We start from the raw sequence: 19,926 nt of genomic DNA, 5'->3' as shown, positions 1-19,926 counted from the left end.
AAAACAGTTAAAATAAAATGTCTGATTTGCAAGCAGTGACAAAATCCACAATCAAAAATGAATGCCATGCAAAACAAAGAGTGCAACAATCTGTAGTTTTAGTGCCCATGTCCTAAACAAATATATTTCTAAACTACCAAAACGGTAACAAGGACAAAGGAACAAACAAACATAAGGCCTAAAGTTCTGAGGATGGAGTTAGAAAAACAGAAGTAAATTAGATAGTTACTACTACTGCGCTCTTTGCCTAGACATAGTCGTTTCAGAGTGGACCCTACAAGGAGGTAAAACAGCACAAGACAGAAACAGTTAGGCCAGGACACATTTCACACCACAAGAATGTGGACAAGCTGCTTCAAAAGCACATTCAGCTATTAAAACAATCAGGGAGAGAGAAAGAAGACAAAGGGGTTTTAATAAAAATCTGTAGGACAAAGAGGAGCGAGCCATGGTCTCCTTTTAAAACAGGGTAATTGGGGAAAATAGCAAAGCTTTAAGATTAACGTAAAACTAATTTCTGTGTTTACTGGTTGACAGTCTTTATAATGCGATTTACAAATTGAAAGTGGATAAAAGTGTGAGAAAAAAACTGCTTTAACAATATCACTGTCCTTGTGAGAAAGCCTGTGAAACAAAACAAATACGGCGTTGCAAACTAGAAGGGCTAAACAGACACAGGAACCTTTCAGAGTCAGCACTAAAAACATGCAAATAACTCAGGAGAAGTCAAGAGGAGGAGAAAATAAGCAATATCATGATACAGCCCTTGATGTGGTGAAGCATGTCTCCATCAGCGCCCTGTTTGACGCCTGCGTCATGCACGTCTTCTCCATCCAAACATGAGGGACAGAAAGAGCAAAGGCCCTGCTGAGCAGTGACAGGTTGACGGACTTTCTCAGAATACACGGGGCTGCAGGACTGGGCAAAGTGCCTTCAGTTGGGCAATGTCATACAGCAAAAATAACAGAAGATGGAAATACAAGGGAAATTAATAGGGTATAAAGACTAGCAATTTCTCCCTCGCTAACACAAACACACAGGTACAGACCCGCCTTGTTTTAGTTCTGACCTCAAGCCCATGTTTGGACAGGACTAGCCATTCACAAGCACATTTGGACTTGTGATATGTATATTTTTTGTAAGCCAAAAGCACTGCCTTAAGCAACTGTATGAGAAGGAGGCGGCAATGTACCCACAGATAAATGGATATGATGATTGCCAGAGGAAAACAATGTATACAGCTGCCAAATAACTCATTTCAATTTTCAAAACTACAGCCTGAGTGTTAGAAAGCTAATTTTAAATTAGCAGTGCAGCATAGAAATGTTACCTTGGCTTAATTCTAACCACCTGATATTGAACGTTTGCATCTTGTTCGGTGATACGACTGAAGCTGAACCCTAACCCTAACCCTAACTATAAAATGAGAGTCAACGTGAGCCTGTTTATTTTAAATATTCTAAAACACAACTAACTGTAGTAAATGTAGGATTTAATATCTGATTACTAAGGTTAAATGTTACTTTCTAACCTTTGACAGTTTTTTAAAAGGTTTTCAAACTACATTATAGTGACCAGACATTGCTACCCAAGCTACAAGATCTGGTAGCAGGTGAACTAGAACAGTGGTTCCCAAACAAGGTGAGACTAATGAAAATTGTTTTGCTGTCCAAAATAATAGAACACTAAATTACTACTTCAAAGACAGAAATATTGAGATAGAAATGTACAGACTTCCTTTCACAAGTAAATCTGGGATTACAGAGTTTAAATAGCTGAAAATAATAAAGTAAAAATTTGTATCTTGATAAGAGGAAAAACAAACCTCGGATTTAGGAGGAACAATTTGGATTTTGCCCTGGCCATGGAACACTGGACCAGCTCTATACCCTTGGGGGGGGGGGGGGGGGGGGGGGTGTCCTGGAGGGTGTGTGGGTGTTCGCCCAACCAATCTGCATGCGTTTGGTGGATTTGGTGAAGGAGTTTGACCGTGTCCCTCGGGAGGCTCTGTGGGGGGTACTTTGGGAGTATGGGGTACCAGGCCCTTTGATACGAGATGTTAGGTCCATGTACAACCAGTTTCAGAGCTTGGTCCGCATTGCCGGCAGTAAGTCAGGCTAGTTTCTGATGACTGTTGGACTCCGCCAAGGCTGCCCTTTGTCACCGATTCTGTTCATAATTTTTGTGGACAAGATTTCTAGGCATAGCCGTAGTGTTGAGGGGATCTGTTTTGGAGGCCTAAGGATCAGGTCTCTGCTTTTTGCAGATGATGTGTTCCTGTTGGCTTCATCAGAACGTAATCTTTGGCTTTCGCTGGAGTGGTTCGCAGCTGAGGGTGAAGCAGCTGGGATGAAAATCAGTTCCTCTAAATCAGAAACCATGGTCCTAAGTCAGAAAAGGGTAGAATGCCTTCTCCAGGCCAGGGGTGAGGTCCTACCCCAAGAGGAGGAATTTAAGTATGAGCGAGGGAAAGACGAAGCGATAGGTGGATTAGTCTGCAGTGATGCAAGCCCTGTACCAATCTGTCGTGGTGAAGAGAGAGCTGAACCGGAAGGCAAAGCTCTCGATTTACTGGTCAATCTACATTCCTACCCTCACAAGCTTTGGGTAGTGACAAAAAAGATGAGATTACGGACACAAGCGGCCAAAATTATTTTCTTCGCAGGGTGTCTGAGCTCTCCCTTAGAGATAGGGTTAAAAGCTCGGTCATCCGGGAGGGGCTCAGAGTAGATCCACTGCTCCTCCACATCGAGAGGAGCCAGTTGAGGTAGCTCGGACATCTGTTTACTGGACGCTTCCCTGATGAGGTTTTCCGGGCACATCCAACCAGGAGGAGACCTAAAAGAAGACCCAAGACACGTTGGAGGGATCAAGTCTCTTGGCTAGCCATGGAACGCCTTGGGATACCCCCAGAGGAGCGTTTACATGCATGTAAGGAGGAGGGAGCGATGTTTCTGTGAGGTGCTTAAAGGAAACAAGGTTGGGAACCACTGAACTATGATGACATTTGCTGTCTGATATACAAACATTTCCTGGCTGCACACAGTTTTGGGTTTCCACCTACAGCCAGATTTATGATTTCACAGATATAAACTAACTACACATGCTAAGATAAAATATTTATCGGACCGACTACCTCTGGCTCTCAAAATCAAAATGCAGAACATAATTTTTGAGGTAAAAGGTGACTGGTTGGAGTAAATTAAATTAGGTGATGTAAATCAGGTGAGGAGGGTGAAAAATAATATTCAGTAAAAGAACTTTAAATAAAAGGGGTGAAGATAGAGGCAGAATAACCAAAGTAAATGGAAATGAGCAAAGGGAAATAGAATAGAACAAATACAAACAGATGGACAGAGACACAGGTCCACTGAGGAATCTAGTGCGTGGTTTGCTACTAGATTTATAGGTGACTCTCTCAGACGTTTGGTGGTAAACCGTCCAGCCTGTAAGAACCAATATAAAAGGGAAGAAGAGAAGAAACAAGAGAGACGCTTTGAAAAAGTGCACAGAGAATGGTATGCGAAACCCCCACCATCAAAAGCACCAGAAAAAGACACAGAGGACAAATTGTACTAACTACACATGCCAAAGCAACTATTCTAAGCTATTTTGTGTTACTAAAAACACGAAAGGCCCAATATTAGTATGAATATTACATTTTATTCAGCACGTCTAGCCAGAACTCTATCCTTATGGGGTGGTGGAACAACAACTCACTGAGTGTGGACAGTGAAATTAAATTCAGCTGTTTTGACCCTGGGATGAACAGCAAATGCAAGCGAGCAAATTGTTTAATCTATGGAGGAAAGATCAAAGCCTTGGCCTCACATTACTTAGTGGGAGTGCATCAGGGCATGCACAAATAGTTAAAAGGGAGAAGAGAGGGGGAGAAAACATTATTGATGTTAACCAGGTGGGGAAAGGAGAAAAACCATTTCTAAATAGTTTGAACAGCACCAATCCACAGACAGAAATATCCCAGACAGTGGAAGGGTTTCAAATAACCAAGTGGATCAAACTGTGGATTGGGGGAGTCCAGCCTCTTTAGTGATGGTTTTTTGGGTGAGGGGGTGTCTTATGCCACTTACACACTAGCATCAGCTCCACTCCATGCCGCTCCGCCCCGCCTGCCTCAGCCTGGCTGAGCTCGTTCCACAGTGCCTGAGGAATGCGGATGTGATTGAGCACACGGCCGTTCTGTGATGTCATGAGCGCATCTCCGAGCACGTGGGCGGGGCAAAAGAGTGTGGAGAAGTCAGCACTGTCTCCATTAGTAAACAAAAGCGGGCTGAGGAGTCTTGCTTTTGGAGACTCCGACTGATTTTGCATCCTGCTCTGCTGTGCCTGGCAGCATTGTTTGTGTGTGTGTGTGTGTGTGTGTGTTCCTAACAGTAGTGAGGGACAGAGAAAAACTGCTTCAGTCAGAGGCTTGTTAACTCTACAGCATCCAGAATGATGCCTAATGGTAGGCATGATTTTGAGCCAGCCAATCAGTCAACAGTGGGCGTGTCCACCCTGTTGGGCTCCAGGCAGACCGCCTCGTGAACAGGGCTGAAAAGCCGTCTGGTTGTGCATGGGAAAATTCAAGAAACCCGGTCCAGGCAGAGTGGAGCGGATGCTAGTGTGTAAGGGCCATTATTGAACTTTGCGGCTGATGTGAACATGTGACAATTTTCATGGTAAATGCATGTTCTGTGTATATGTGTGTGTGTTCATGTTAACTTTGTATGGCTGTGGGAGACAGCTGACCAGTTCTAATGCAAAACCGTATGTGTGGCGCTCTTATAGTTCTCCACACACACACACACACACACACACACACACACACACACACACACACACACACACACACACACACACACACACACACACACACACACACACACACACACACACACACACACACACACACACACACACACAATCTATAAGAGTACCTTGGCCAGGACCAGCCTGGTTGGCCGATCCGTCAGCATGTTGTCCAGCGTAGATGTTGTCGGAGGAGAAGGAGCCTTTTAAGGAGCAGGGCTGCTGGGTGTGGACCTGCTCTTGTGCTGCAACAGGCTGACTGCTGGAGCTGCCACTGGAGTGGGCAGAACCATCCGATAGAAGAGAGCTTTTTGCTGGGGAGCTGGATGAACTGGCACCACTCTCACCTTCATTTAAAAACCAAAAAAGGAAAAGCATGAGTTTCTAATCCTGATGCTATCCCAACATTTTCCCAAAAAAATTGTGTGATGGCAAATAAAAATGCTCAAAAATCCCTTCGTCTCAGCCCACATACCTTTTCTTTCAGCAGTGCTGACATTAAGGTTATTTCTGAGCTGCTGCACCATCGGATTGAGCAGTTTTCCAGCTTTCAGCTTGTGTTTGCTGGTCCTGCGCCTTCGACCCGTTGGGGGGACAGCATGCAGCAGGCTAACGCTGGGTGGCAGCGCTTTTCCCAGCTCCTTGTACAGGTGTTCAATCTCACTCCTCTGAAATGCCTGCAACTCAGAGATCTCCTTCATATGTCTAGTAAAGAAAAAAGAAAGACAAAATAAAGACAGTAACAAGTTAAATCAATTGTCTATTCCTCATACTCCAGAGATAAACATGAAAAACTGAAAAGGAATTTTTGGGTGAATACTTTAGTTTTTAATTTTAGGAAAATGGGCCAAATATGCTTTCAAGGGTTTCCCAACAAATAAAATGTCTGCATATTTATGAAGTTCATTACGACTATGACCCATCCGAACCAGATGCCCGAACCACTTCAATTGGCTCCTCTCGAGGAGCAGCAGATCTACTCCAAACCCCTCCCGGATGACCGAGCTTCTCCCCTTATCTCTAAGGGAGAGCCTAGCCACCCTGCGGAGAAAACCAATTTCGTCCGCTTGTATCCACGATCTCATTCTTTCGATCACTACCCAAAGCTTTTGACCATAGCTGAGGGTAGGAGCGTAGACAGACCGATAAACTGAAAGCTTTGCCTTCCGGTTCAGCTCTCTCTTCACGACATATCGGTACAACGGCCGCATCACTGCAGATGCAGCACCAATCCATCTGTCGATCACACGCTCCAGCTTTCCCTCACTCGCGGCAGGACCTCATCCCTGACCCAGAGAAGGCATTCTACCCTGTTCAGACTCATACCTATAATGAGCCTTTTTCTATGAATGAAACGTCTCTCATTACAGTATGTGTATTTGCTAGTGAGTGCAAGCATGAGTTACTTTACTTTTCTCTAAGTTTCTGCAGTTCTTTTTTCATATCTGCATCTTCAAATTCAGAGTCGTTGTCACTGCTGATGTAGGAGGAGTGGACGTCTCCTGCAGACGGGGAAGGAGTGTGACCATTCATCGCCACTGTCAGGCGGCTCGGAGAGTCGGAGCTCTGCTCGCTTTTGCTTCGACCGGAGCGTCTCAAGAAGGCCACTGCCCTCTTGACGAGGTCACTCCCACTGTGCTCGGACGGGGTGTGGGCTGGAGGAACAGGTTTAGCCAGAGGAAGAGCCATGCTGCTGCTGTCTTCATCAGCCGAGTCAGAGTAGAGGTGAGACGAGTGATGAGTAGAAGCATCAATAGTTTGGGCTCGAAGGATGCGATGCGGGCTGGCATCGGGGCTGGAGCCGGGAGTGGCTTGGTAGAAGTTTGGTGGGGCAGAATAACGACTAGGTTTAGATGTTGCTGGCTTTTCACCGTCGGCTGTCCCAGACCTGCTTACGGCCACACAGCTGCTCTCCTTCCTGTTCTGGATGTGGGACCCTCCTGAACCACTAGAGGGAGCAGCGGAACTGCACGTGCTGCAGCTCGTCTTCTCAGAGCAGCAAACGACATCTGGTGGGGCGGGGATGATCTGGAGACAGATAAACACATCAGAAATAATTTAAGTTTCACATCAGTAGTCCAAAATAATATTCCACCTCATATTATTCATGATTAACACAATTTAACTCAGTCAAAGCAGGTTCTCTTGAATGTCTTAGATCATGCAAAATCCACTTATTTGTAGCTTTTGACCATGTTGAGTTGCTCCTTCCTCGTGTAAAACACCAACAACGTGTTTTTTTGGCTTCACACATGCATTTTCTTGTCTCAGGTGCTTCTTTCCTTCAGCTTTGTAAATTTTTGCTAAGCTATTGCATTCAGCTGGATGGGGTTGTTGCTGCATCATCACGGCCGTCTTCCCCATCCAGTCTTGAATCGCTGAGTGGGACATGATGGCGTGAACTTGCGGTGGAGGCGGGATTTCATTGAATCCAAGCGTCTTTCCCGGTAGAAGTAACGGCTCACAAAAATAACTTGTATTTGACATTTATATAGTGCCAATGCTAATATTTTATCTAATATTGTGCCTATTTTTGCTCTGGAAGGTGCAAAATAGCATGATACAGGTCCTTTAACTGGTTCTTACTTGAAAACGACTTTTGGAGCTGCATGAACTGGAGTTGGTTGTCTCATCTTCTATGCTCTGTTTTGTCCTGCTGGAGGCTAAAACATCAATAAAAACTTTCAGATCACACAAAAGCATGTTTCGACTATTATGTGGTCATAAAAATGGACGTAAATAAAGCTACCAACCTGCCACTGCCGAGTCACTTAATGCACCCACACCATCTGTTCGCTCAGGAATCTGGGGCTAACGGAGGAGAAGAGAAGGGTTTGTGTGCATGTGTAGGAGGGTGTATTAATTTAAGTAGTGGCAAGTGATCCAATGCTGAAAACACCAAATCAGTGTGGTGAGGCTAGCTATTATCCTCCCCAGCATGAGTCACAGCTGAGATGATTTGGTTACACACACTTACAACGAGAGGAGATCAAAATGAGTTGTCATGGTGATGGCTGTGATTTTGTTAGCCTCCCATGTTTCTAAACTCTGTATCGACCTTTGCTTATGGAAGCCAAAAGTAAAATCAGTGATACAAAGCATGAAAACGTCTCTAGCATTATTATAGCTCCTTTTGCCAGACTTTAAATCACAATCAGTGAGTTTTACCAGTGGCTCCATCTTTTTCTTCGAGAGTGGTCCCTCTGCACTGTGGCCATCTGAGACTGGAGGAGAGCTCAGTCTTTCAGTGCTGGAGGTTTGAGGTTCAGACGAGGTACCAGAGGGTTGGGAGGGGGGAGGCTCCTGGTACAACAAGTTCCTGAGCTTCTCATCCAAAGTCTTAATGGTACGGTCCACAAACTCCACCTTACGGGGCCCCTCGCTGTCCGACTCGCCTTGCCCTCCACACTGTTGCTGGCTCGACGACTGCGGGTTTTGATGAGCGGGACTCTGAGGCTGGGAGGTCACCGTCCCAGGCTGCATGGGTGTGGCATAGGGCTGCTGCAGGACCACAGACTGTTTGCGGGCCAGCTGAGGAGGTAGATCTTCAGTGGAGCTAGCCTTCTTATTTGGCTGACTGGTTTGGGATGAGGTCACTGCACCAGCCATTGCTCCTTTATCAATGGCATTAACATCCAGAGAAACAGGTGGCACAATGGCACAGCACGGCATATCTGCTACCATAGACACAGCAGTGATGCAGGGTTCGTCAACAGGAAGGGAGTTATATCCGACGTTCCCAGCTGTACGAGTATGTTTAGACACAGCAGGCTGGGTCTGCTGAACGGCAGGTTCCACTGAGACGGAGGGGGGGCTTTGGGAAGGTAAAGATGTGACTGGTGGCATTCCTGCAGCTGTGTTGCTGTTGGACACTGCTGAAAACGAGCCAGACTTTTCACACTCTGCAGAATTAATGAGAACAGCGTTAATCAGAAACAGAACAGTGGGTGTGTTAAACAATCAAGGTCATGAAGAGGAACTAGGTGCTGTGGCTGTTAGCGTTACATCACTGCTCATCTTCCCCTTTCAGTCAGAAGGGATAAAATCCTGCACTTCACTTCTCCACAGAACCACTGCAGAAGCACTCTTATATAACTGACCTGAATGAAAGAGCCACACAGAGGCATGCTCAGATGCACAAAGAATGTTTATGTCAACAGCGGCGAGCTAGTCTCAAATAACCCAGCTAATCTTGACCTTTGTCATTACGAGCACACATTTACAATTCTATGTAGTATAAAATCCTTCTGAAGAAAACAGATACAAACAAAACATACCCTGAGCTGTAGAGGCGTGTGCTGAAGTATTTTTTTTGCTCTGCATGGGTGTTTCATCGACCGGGCAGATGATAAACCAGCGCTTGCCAGTGTGAAGGACTTTCAGAAACATAAGAGAGAAAAACTCCTAAATCCTCTAAAATACTATCAGGAGAGTTTATCACACTGTCGGATGATTTTAAAAACATTTTTAAGTATTTTACTTACTATCACAATAACATAATCAAAGACAAGTAGTTGAGTTAAATCTCAACTACAAAATCTTACCATTTTGTTGATAGACCAGCTGTGGGGTGCTTGGTTCTGAAGTCTTTGAGGAAAAGGGGGGAAAAATAATAGATTCACTGACTGCATGTAGATTAATTTTGTAAGCCTTTTAAAAAGGTTTCCCCTAAACAGCCAACGAGCTAAAAGAGATAAAGTTGGATGAAAATGTCACATCAGCAAGACTGGACATTTTTGGCAGCACAGCAAAGTCATGATGAGAGTGCTGCGAGGATGGAGTGTGTGTCCTACAAGAAGCACTCAGAGACAAATTGCACCCTTGCAGACATTAACTGTCAACAGCTTTTTCCCCACCTCTGCTCCCACTGCACCAGTTCCTTCAGTCGGTTTAAGGTTGCATCCCTGGTCAGAGGTCCTCTCACCCTCTGGGCCCTCACTCAGCATGTCTTCAGCCTTGTCCACAATGTCTTTCAGTTGTTCAATGAAGGCCTCTTTTTCCAGAGGCAGAATGAAATCATTTTCCACCTTAAAGGAAAAAAATAATAATTTGAATGTAAACATCTTAAATAACAGTGGTTATAAATCTGTAAAGGAAAACATGTACAACGAGGACAAGATCATTGTCCTCATGCTGGTTTCTAATATAAAAAACAAAAATAAAAAGACTACTTTTACATCTGTAGCTGAGTAAATTAAACATTCATTCCTTCACCAAAAGTAGTTCTAAAACTGCCACAAAACAAATGTATACAATCAACCAAAATAAGTTGTTGGAGTATTTATCTCATTAAATATTAATATATCTGAATGCGTAAGTTGAGCTTCGGACCAGAGAGAAAGAGCGGAGACAGCCAAGAGATTTTCTGCTGCATTGCAGCTGAAACCAACAGGGACTTTCTGTTCTGAGCAGTAGGACAGCGTCTGAGCCAAGCAGACTTCAAAAGCCTTGGCAACAATTGATGTGGTACCCCTCTGCCTCTCACATACCATGTAAGTTGCAATTTCTTCTGGTGCATCTCCATCCAGGTCAAACTTAAACGTTACCATTTTATGGTTGTGAGTCTCGAGCTGACACTCCACCATCTTGTCCCCTGTGTTACACACCTGCAACAAGGACAAACATAACTCAAACGTCATTAACTTTGTCAAAGACGAGCTATAAAAACACTTGGAAAATATTTAGGTCACTCACATTCAGCATGCTGAGCTTTGGTCTGTTGAGTTTTTCCTGGCGGGAACGGGTGCGTGTGGTTTTGCGGTGTTTGCGGACCTTCCCATCCCCTTTGCTTCCATGTGTCCCTTCACAACCATCACTCATCTCTCTTCCTGACATGGCATCGGAGTTGACACTGACATTGTGAAAGAAAAGGCACAATGCTCATGGAGTACAGGAAGCTTAACACCAAAGACACATGGTGCTGAGCTGTGGTCACACCCGCGCACAATACACATTAACAAACCACAAAAATGTGCTTCAATAAGTTCAAAACATGCCTAAATGTTATTAGTTTTTAAAACATTTGGGGGGGACACCGGGTAAGCTATGCAATTTAAAAAGATGCTTTTCGACATATTTGCTAATGCCAAGCTTTAAAATGTGTAATAAAAAGGGGTATGGCCAGTTTTGACACCAGTTTTATTCATGCAGTGAGAAACAAGTTCCTTGCATGACTTCTACACATTCATCAGCACCTAAAACCCAGGTTACATTAAACGTGTGTATCATAGCCAATAGGTAAAGTTTGCACCTGTCACAGCTCTGTCCTGCGCTGTGCTTTTCTGCAGCTGTATCCTACAAATGAAAAGAAAGAGAATACGTTATATAGAGAAATGGAGAATAGTGTTGCACAAACCGTTTTCCATTTTAGCCAACAATGTCGCAGGAATTTATATGGTATAATAATGCTGCATGTCAGTAGGACAGTATTCTGTGTAGCACGCTGAACAGACAGAAAATGTTGAGCGAGCTAAAAATGAACATATGTTTTCATACCTCCAGGTTGATTTCTGCTGAACCTTGGCCTGTAGCTCCTGCATTGAGCGTTTTCTGAGGAAAACTCGAAGCATCAAACTTAGAAGAAGCTCTCTGTGAGTCAGATGACTGCGGCACAGGAATTTGGCTATGCACCCGACTCTGGCTTTGGTTCTGTGGGGGCAGCTGGCACGGATTTATGTTGTCCAGCTGGGTAGCAGCAGTAGCTGTGTGCAGGTCTGTCTCATTCTGCACAGGTGGAGGGAGAACTGCAGGTTGTGAGAGCTGAGCAGATTGGACAGGATGAGCAGTGAGGACCGGCTCAGGATGGCTGACCGAAGCGGTCTGAGGAACCTGCAGCAAAAACAAACACAATATTATTAAATTATTATTATCTAATTGTATTATGTTGGGACAAATAGCATCCTGTTCAGATATATATCTGGATGTTAAATGTCAAACTTTGTTCAGATTCAGTTACAACAAAAACGCAACATGCATTTAAAAATAATCAACCCACTTAAGCAGACCCAACTCTAAACACAAATCATTCAAATTCCAGTCCACACCTTTTCAGCAAACACACTATATCTGCCTCACTGCAGCTGCCATAATTACCTGTATGAGAGGCTGAGAGCTGCCATTTGCAAGAAGGTGTGTGTTCTGGCACGAAGTAACATTTGTGTGTGTGGGGTGGGTAGTTAGCGCTGAGAGAAGTGAAGATTGTGTATGAGAGGCTTCAGATCTAGAAGCAATGTGTTGTGGGGATGTGGGTCCCACCATCCCCAGCATGGAGGAAGGGGAAGGAATGAGGGACACTGGGATGGGTGAAACTAATGTGTTCTCAATGTGCAGAGGAGACACAGGAGAGACAGAGGGGGTTACAGAAATGGTGTATCCAGGAGAAAGGTAGGTATGAGAAAAGGAGGAGGGTACAGATAGGTGAGGAGCAGTGCAGAAGGGAGGACAGGAGGATTCACAGCCAGTCACAGCTGTCATCACCTGGACTGTTGGATACTGTGAGGAAAACTGAAGGAGAAAGGAAGAAACAGGAAAATCACATCATCTAAAAGGTCCTAATAAAGAAGTCAGGTGCTGCTTCAGGGTAAGCTGCATCTCAAGTATAAAAATAAATAAAAACAACCTGTCGAAGTCCACAAAATATCAGACATGAAAAACTTTAATGATGAATACCAAAAATTACCAGGGATGGCTGTGGGGGTGGAAGTGAGGCTGAAACCTGCAGAGGCTGGAGTTCTTGGTGGACAGTAGTCTGAAGTGCCTGATTTGATGCACTAAAAGCAGACTGGCACGCGATCAGTCCATGGCCTTGTCCATCTTGTCCGATTTGTGAGATGCTCTGACCAGTAGAAACAATCTACAAAAAAAGAGAGATGGACTTCAGCGCTGACTCGGAGCAACACTTTCATCCTTCATTTCTGCAGTCGATTCAGATTCTAAAGGTTTGCATCTTTCTTCATATGCCTCTAACTGGAACTAGTCTACATCTTCTGCACTAAATAAAATAAGCTGACACTTTTTCTCTGGTGTTTGACTAAACTTACATTGTCTTTGTGGTACAAAGTAAATGTTGTAGAGAAACTGTACGTATTAAACATTTTTAAAATTAGGAGCCGTGTTGAAACTCACCTGTTGGCTGACATTAGCAGTGTGGCTTTGCTGAGAAGACACTGGAAGGTTCTGAGGAGTTACAACTTGGTTAGCTCCTCCATAGCCAAGTGAAGCACTGAAACATTGTGTTGATGGGTACTGGCTTAGACATGGTGCAGTCTGCTGAATGGCTGAATGTGCATAGCTCTGAGAGGCAGCATCAGATAAACCTGGTGCAAAGTAACCCAGATGCTCTGAAGCAACCTGCACAGCCGGGACTCCTGCGGGATGGGATGCATTCTGGTTTTGTTCGGGAAGTGTAGCCGTCACGATCTTGTGATTGTGCTGAGGAGACGCAGAATCCAAGAAGCTCTGAGCTGACAGGACATGCGGTTGTGCCGTTTTATAGTCGATGGTGTGCACAGATTCTTGGTTATGCTGATTATAAACCTGCCCACAATTCAGTGCCTGTTGAATGCTTGATTCAGTACTTTGATGAATGGATGCCTGCTGACTGTAAAGTGCTGGTGTGGAGGAACTGTGACCAGGCTGCTGACTGGACTGTAGAGTTGAAACGTGGGCCTGCTGACCAGTGCTGGGACCATGCGCAGGCTGACACTGAACTGTTGCTGCCGTGGCTGAAGGAGCTGATTCAGCAGGACAGTTAAGTACTGGCTGCTGTTTTGGCAGGGTGGTTGGGACAGTCTGATGCTGAACTGATGCAGGATAACCCGTTGCAGCCTGAGCTTGTTGTTGAACTGAGGCTACAGCATTATGGGAAACCTGCTGTTCTGGTAAAGGAAAAGTCACAGAGCCGGCTACAGTTGCCTGCTGCTGTTGGTGCACTGCTGCTTGGTAGCTTTGTGCAGCAAGTGGCACAGCCGACGCTGTGAAGCTCACTGCAGCTGGGTTTTGTTGCTGACTGTTTACTGAGCATAGGCTGGCTGAAGCTGGTGTTGAAACACTTGGCTGACCGGCGTATAGAGCAGCTGGGTAGCTTTGCCCGGGCTGAAGATACTGCTGTGGTGTGTGAACAGCTACGCCGGATGAGGGCAGGCCCTGGACACACGGCTGATTCTGCTGACCAGCAGAACTGGCCTAAAGACAAAAAAGACTCAACATAATCAGGAGAGGGTTTTCTCAACAAGTGACTGCTAGTACATGGTCAGACCAAATTTGAATATAATAAGATGAGTCAGAAAAATGTTAATGAAGCATCTCTTTAAACAATAAGCAGGCACTGGCAGGTTTGAGCTAAGTTGAGGGAACAAGGGAGAAATAAAAGAGGCTAAGAGGACGGCAACTGGATTACCACCCAGTCTTCATGAATCAGAGCTCATATATCCATAGCAGGCTAAGGAGGAAGACAGATGTCACATTGCTCCAGTAAAGCAGGAGAAATTTTAAAATCTAGGTCACTTAGTGAAGGGTTTTTGTTGAAGTTAATCAGAAGGAAAATGTAGACTGTTAGTTGTTGCACCACTCTCCCTTGACAGTAGCAAGCTTGTAAGACGGTGAGAGCTGGTAGTCTAAAAGGCAGCAACACTAGAAGTAGAAAGGAGATCAGACCAGCTTCATGCAGGATAAAAATGCACTTCCTATAGGCTGGGAGAAATCTACATAGCAGGTCTTTGCTTCATTGCAAGAAACTAAAGCAACATGTTGGCTGCTGGAACCTACCACTCCTGTAGCTGTGGTAGCTTGCTGATCTCTGGAACAGAGTCTGTCCCCACCCCCATGGAGGGACTCGGGAGACTTTACATTGCTCTTTTGGCTACAGTCCCCATCGCAGCTCAGTGGTCTTGAAGTAGCTGAGGAGTGAAGCGGCAAGGCTGTGGTGTGACAGGAAGCTGATCTGCGGCCAGTTATATTAAACAGGGACTGCTGTAGCATTGACAAATTTGAATAATCGCTTGGACTTCTTGGTTGACCATGACCACTGGTGGTCATTTTTCCACCCAACAATGGATGGAGGCGAGAGGCACACGGACAGAGATATGTTGGTGAGACAGCAGAAGAGCGATGGATGCAATCATGTGACCTTAACAGAAGCAAAGAGAGGCAGGCCTGGCATGTGGGGCTTCTGTGTAATCCATAAAGATGTTTTTGATTAGATGTTAGACTCAAAAGACTGCTAAGGTCAGAGTGTCTGCGAGCATTTGGCACAGAAATGCTTAAGTTCTCACTGGTGGCCTCTGTTAGTGATCTAAGACCAGTATCGCTAAGACGACGTAACTCAGAAGGTGAAGAAACGGGAGAGACTTGCGGCACTGGCAGAACACCCGGAGAAAGAAGACCATCCTCAGTGTGTGAGATGGGCTGAAGCTGCGTTTGTCTGTGGCTGTAGTCCAAACGGTTCTCTGGTACCATGACGGTGGGACTGATTGATCTCTGAGACTGAATGAAAGCATGGAGTTCACTGATTTGGTTTGCCCTTTGAGTGTCAATAACAGGAGCACTTCCCCTTCGTCCTGCAGTCCCCAATCGAGACCTGAGCTCAGGACTCAGCGGTGCCTGCCACACTTCGCCATTCTCAAAGGAGTGAGGTCGATCTGTCAGAAAAGGGCTACCGCTCTGGCACTGATGAACAACCCAAAAGCAAAATATGTTACTCAAAATGAACAGAAAAAATATATATGTTTGCTTTTCTTGAACATGTTAGGACTAAGTACGTCCAGAAATCTGCATCAAGTGTAGAAACATCGTCTGAGTGGAGGTCAGAAGTCAGATGGCTGTTGTGAAAATTCTATTTAATCTGAATATACGTTGTCCACATGGGTGTGTAAGCTCCTGGTACCGACCTGCTGTGTTGCCATAGTAATAGGCTCCAACAGGGACTGGTAGAGGACACTCTGCTGACTGCTGTGGGAGTCTGAGTACACAGTCGATCCCAAACCACTGTCGAGTGTGCGGTCTGCTGCAAAGACACATAAATCAAGTGCTCATAAAGAAGTCAAGGATTTAGATTTAGTCTCTGGGTGGCTGAGAACAAAACCTCTTACATGTAACTGAGGTGGTGCTTGTTGGCAGGTTATGCAGTCGGCAGTGTTGATCTGCGTCTGGCTCCTGTGGTTCAAGCATAAGAGGCTGTCCCACATGTGGCCCCCCGGCACTGACTACCTCAGGGGGAGCTACACTGGCCCTGTGTCCTGCATCACTTTGTTCTGCTGGAACTGCAACAGATGCCATTCTCCCTCGTCTCCATTTGATCAGTGCCACACGGTCTTTGATGGATTTCCCAACAGTCTTAGCGTCACTCTCATGGAAGAAGCCAGACTCCACCTGACAAAGGAAAGGGAACAGCGTGAAGATTTCCAGGGTATTTTTAGCAGTGAGCATGTGAGATAACAGAGGGTGCAATAAAAACAGGTGTGGGAGGAAGAGATGAGGAACAAGTAAGATGGAAAAGGAAATCATCATTGGGAGTCATTGATGAAAAAATGTCTTGGAAACTGCATATAAACAGTGTCAAAACTAAAATATCTAAAACTATTGCACTGTTACATAGAGCTAAATGGTTACTTGATAATAATTCACTATATTTGTTATATAACTCACTGATCATACCATACCTGAACTACTGCATTGAAATCTGGGGAACAACTTATAAAACTTACTCAAATTCTATTTACATCTTACAGAAAAAAGCAATAAGAATAATCACAAGGAGCAACTACAGAGATCTGTCCAACCCATTATTTATAAAATTAAAAACACTAAAATTCTATGATCTGGTGGACTACAATATTTTAAAATGTATGTACAATGCAAACAAAAGGAACGTACCTGCAGGTTTAATCAAAAGATTTACAAAAAGACATAGCAAATATGATTTAAAAGGACATGAATTATTTAATATACCTAGACATAGGATACTCATAAAGGAACATTTTGTGTCCATATATGGAGTTAAACTGTGGAATAAATTAAATACTGAAATCAAGAATGCAAAAACAACATTGACTTTCAAAAAAAGAGATAAAAAAATGAAATGTTTAACTTATATAATAGATCTGTAACATAAATGCGTGAGGGGAGGGGGGTTGGGGGATGAAAGAAAAAAAAAGGGAAAAGGAAACAAGTCTATGTATGCATATGTGTGTATATGTATGTATATAGGTCTATAACTTTATGCTTCTTTCTGTGTCACTTGTTTTCTCTCTTTTTTTCAATTCATGGGTTGAGGTTGTGTCGGCCAACCAGTCCAGAAACTATATTGTTCAAATTTTTTAAGAATCATACGATTGTTTCATTTGTTTTAATGTTATTTTAGTTAAAAGGGGCAGATAACATAAGTTTATCTTCTTTCCGTCCCCTTTTTCATTTTGGCTTGTAGCAATTTAGTTCTGTATTTTTATTTTAATGTCAATAATTGAAAAAAAAAATCTATTTAAAGGGGGTTAACGCTGTGGGCATGATTCTCTAGAAATTCTGCAAACTGCAGATTTGTTGATTGGAAAAGATTTGAGAATTCTAACAGTAACAATGAAAAAATTGCAGGATTTTGTTGTGCAACTGAAATTACATTTTGCTTACTAATTACATATAAATTGCACGAATAGCCTGAATTTTAACAAAAGCTGACAGGCAATGAGAAGGAGGTCCAACTTCCTGTCATGCAGCCTTTGGTTGAGGTTGTGTTGTGACATGGAAGCATGCAAAACCTGTAATCTTCACATTGTCTGACATCATTCATATGTGATCAAGGCAAAAACAGCTGAGAGGATTCAAGGGAAGAGAGCAGACAAAAGAGGAGGATGTGTGGGAGAGAACAACAATAAAAAGGAAGACTCAGGTTAAAATAGAAACATGAGGAAATACAGATCGTCAGTGTTAACTTTCATCACATGAAAAACATGATGTGGCAAAGCCTTACAGTGTTCACATCCTCCATCTCACCTTTCCTCTAGAGGTTAATACAGCAGCTCTTAGTAAAACATATTTATTGTCTCAATGAAATTGTCTCTTATCACCAATTTTTGAGCCTTAGATGAAACAGAGTTGGAAGATCATTTCAACTAAATCAGAATTAAAATTAATCTCCGATCTGTCTCATCGTGTATTTTGAGCACATTCCACAATAAATAAAAATATATTTTCAAACGTTCCTCAAACAGCTGGGTGACATCTTATCACGCACACAGAAAAAGTACTAGTTTCTGAATCCACGTGTCTCTTCTGTTTCTCTGACTAAGCACTTCAAGGCCAGTGGAACTTAAATTATTCACTCACCATTTCTTGTGCTACAACCTCAGGGACCTCCTTCTCCAAATCAAACGTGAACTCAATGGCTCCACTTTCCTTGTACTTCCCTTTTAACTTCTTGTGGTCCTCCACCCACAGTTTGAGTGCTATGGAGGTCTTTTTCCCATCATCATCCTCTGCTAGCTCCACCCTCACACCTGTGTCTTCAGCAAAGAAAGCATGGTTCAATAGGTCTTTGATGGTGTACCTGGAAGGAGGCACAGAAAAGTTCATGGCGTAAATAAACACTGCTGTCAGCAGCACAGTAATGAGGCAGAGGAGGTCAGATTAGTCACAAAAGATGAGAGAGCACCTTGTGGCTCCAATCAGACAATAGGTGATCAGTCACTCACCGGTCCTCTTTCTTTTGGCATATACACTCTCCAATTATCTCCTTGATTTCAGGATCCATGACCTTGTTGTAGCTGGCTGGCTTCACTCCCTGAGGAGAGCGGTGTAAACAAGCATTATGAACACATGATGAAATTACACCGTTTTGATGGCTAGTACAGAAAGAAGGGCAAAGGAAAAATTAGCTTTCTTTTTATTCAGCCCTCTTTTTATGACCCAGTCAGAAGAACGTATTCACATCCCCAGAGGTATGCAGCTGAATGCTGCCTCCATCTAGATGTATGTAGCAACATGATATCATATGCATTTTTGATTGATCTTCTATTAATATCCTGAAGCATTATGCAGAAAACAGTATCTAGAGACAGCCATGCTCTTGCTTTTCAATCATCACAATAGGAGCTGATAGCTGCTCTGCATTAATATCACATGAAATGGTCATATCATAGCATCTAACCCTGATAGGAATCAAGATGGGAAAATCAATACTCTTCATTAAATAAACACTTTCATCATGACTTCAGACACCTCTTGTTTCATCACACTTCACATGAAGAGGGAGGCACACTGAAAACAAAAAGGCTTTCTATAAACACAAGATTTCTGCAACCCTCTGTGAATTCATGTGGCTCACCAGTCTTCATTGAAATATTCGAGACAGAGAATTTATCCCAACAAAAACAGTTGTGATATGAAAATCTTCCTGCAACAATTACTCAAACACTTAACTAAAATCACAAAGTAGACTTGGCAAGAATAGAAATAAAATAATAAATAGTAGGGCTGCTCAGGAGGAACGTAGCATCAGTTAGAGATTTATTTTTGTCAAATGTTCTTTAAAGGGACTTTACGGACTTTTGAATTTTTATGCTCACGATTGCCCCCTCAGGCCAAAAGCGTAACAGCATCTTCAATAGTAGGCTCGTGCACGAGGAGCGCATGCTGTACATGCACACTCCTTAACAACAATAACAGCTGAGACAGTCCCGTGTGTGTGTGTGTGTGTGTGTGTGTGTGTGTGTGTGTGTGTGTGTGTGTGTGTGTGTGTGTGTGTGTGTGTGTGGCCCGGAGGACAGAGGACAGGAGAACGTGCAGCTAATTAATTAAATAATTTGGTTCTGTACCTTTCTCTTCAGCACAGCCGACAAAGGTTTATGATGGGTCAGACTTCCTGCATGCTCAGATCATTCCCTTCCCTTGCTTGAAAAATTGTTCCAAAATGAAAGTTGAACCCACATCTTTTTTATCTGTGAATTCAATGCTGTTTGGCGAGTCGCAAATAAAAATTTGGGCATCTTACTGTAAAAAAAAATATACAATTAATGTATAAAATAAACTCTAAATAAATTATGTTCACATTCAGAATCAAACCCGGGTCTTCCGCACGGGAGTCCGCCATCTTACCAGATGAGCTATAGCACCAGTGACATCTTT

At 43.7% G+C, this 19,926-nt stretch overlaps 1 protein-coding gene across 9 annotated transcripts in view; it reads right to left on the bottom strand.

Moving 5' to 3' along the window:
• LOC107391130 (serine/threonine-protein kinase WNK2) overlaps positions 1-19,926 on the bottom strand; it is a 55,986-nt gene that overhangs the window by 6,516 nt on the left and 29,544 nt on the right. For 2 of the 9 annotated variants that reach the window (XM_015968220.3, XM_015968216.3), the window contains exons 6-28: positions 18,495-18,583; positions 18,130-18,349; positions 15,900-16,179; positions 15,699-15,814; positions 14,578-15,477; positions 12,937-13,995; positions 12,491-12,664; positions 11,905-12,315; positions 11,308-11,640; positions 11,063-11,106; positions 10,507-10,663; positions 10,302-10,418; positions 9,669-9,839; positions 9,357-9,399; positions 9,090-9,188; positions 7,981-8,714; positions 7,566-7,623; positions 7,399-7,475; positions 6,224-6,840; positions 5,288-5,517; positions 4,941-5,159; positions 3,348-3,446; positions 230-274 (exon numbers count right to left, since the gene is read on the bottom strand). In XM_015968220.3, coding sequence (XP_015823706.3) covers positions 230-274; positions 3,348-3,446; positions 4,941-5,159; positions 5,288-5,517; positions 6,224-6,840; positions 7,399-7,475; positions 7,566-7,623; positions 7,981-8,714; positions 9,090-9,188; positions 9,357-9,399; positions 9,669-9,839; positions 10,302-10,418; positions 10,507-10,663; positions 11,063-11,106; positions 11,308-11,640; positions 11,905-12,315; positions 12,491-12,664; positions 12,937-13,995; positions 14,578-15,477; positions 15,699-15,814; positions 15,900-16,179; positions 18,130-18,349; positions 18,495-18,583 — 6,292 coding nt within the window. Of the gene's footprint in view, positions 1-229; positions 932-3,347; positions 3,447-4,940; positions 5,160-5,287; positions 5,518-6,223; positions 6,841-7,398; positions 7,476-7,565; positions 7,624-7,980; positions 8,715-9,089; positions 9,189-9,356; positions 9,400-9,668; positions 9,840-10,301; positions 10,419-10,506; positions 10,664-11,062; positions 11,107-11,307; positions 11,641-11,904; positions 12,316-12,490; positions 12,665-12,936; positions 13,996-14,577; positions 15,478-15,698; positions 15,815-15,899; positions 16,180-18,129; positions 18,350-18,494; positions 18,584-19,926 lie in introns of those variants that run through there. The other 7 variants (XM_015968217.3, XM_054746040.2, XM_015968218.3 and 4 more) reach the window with 7 other exon arrangements.

The sequence above is a fragment of the Nothobranchius furzeri genome, chromosome 15, assembly GCF_043380555.1.
Source record: "Nothobranchius furzeri strain GRZ-AD chromosome 15, NfurGRZ-RIMD1, whole genome shotgun sequence".
In the NCBI taxonomy this organism is placed as follows: domain Eukaryota; kingdom Metazoa; phylum Chordata; class Actinopteri; order Cyprinodontiformes; family Nothobranchiidae; genus Nothobranchius; species Nothobranchius furzeri.
The sequence above is the reverse complement of the archived record's forward strand: the minus strand, read 5'-3'. Positions and strand labels throughout refer to the sequence as shown.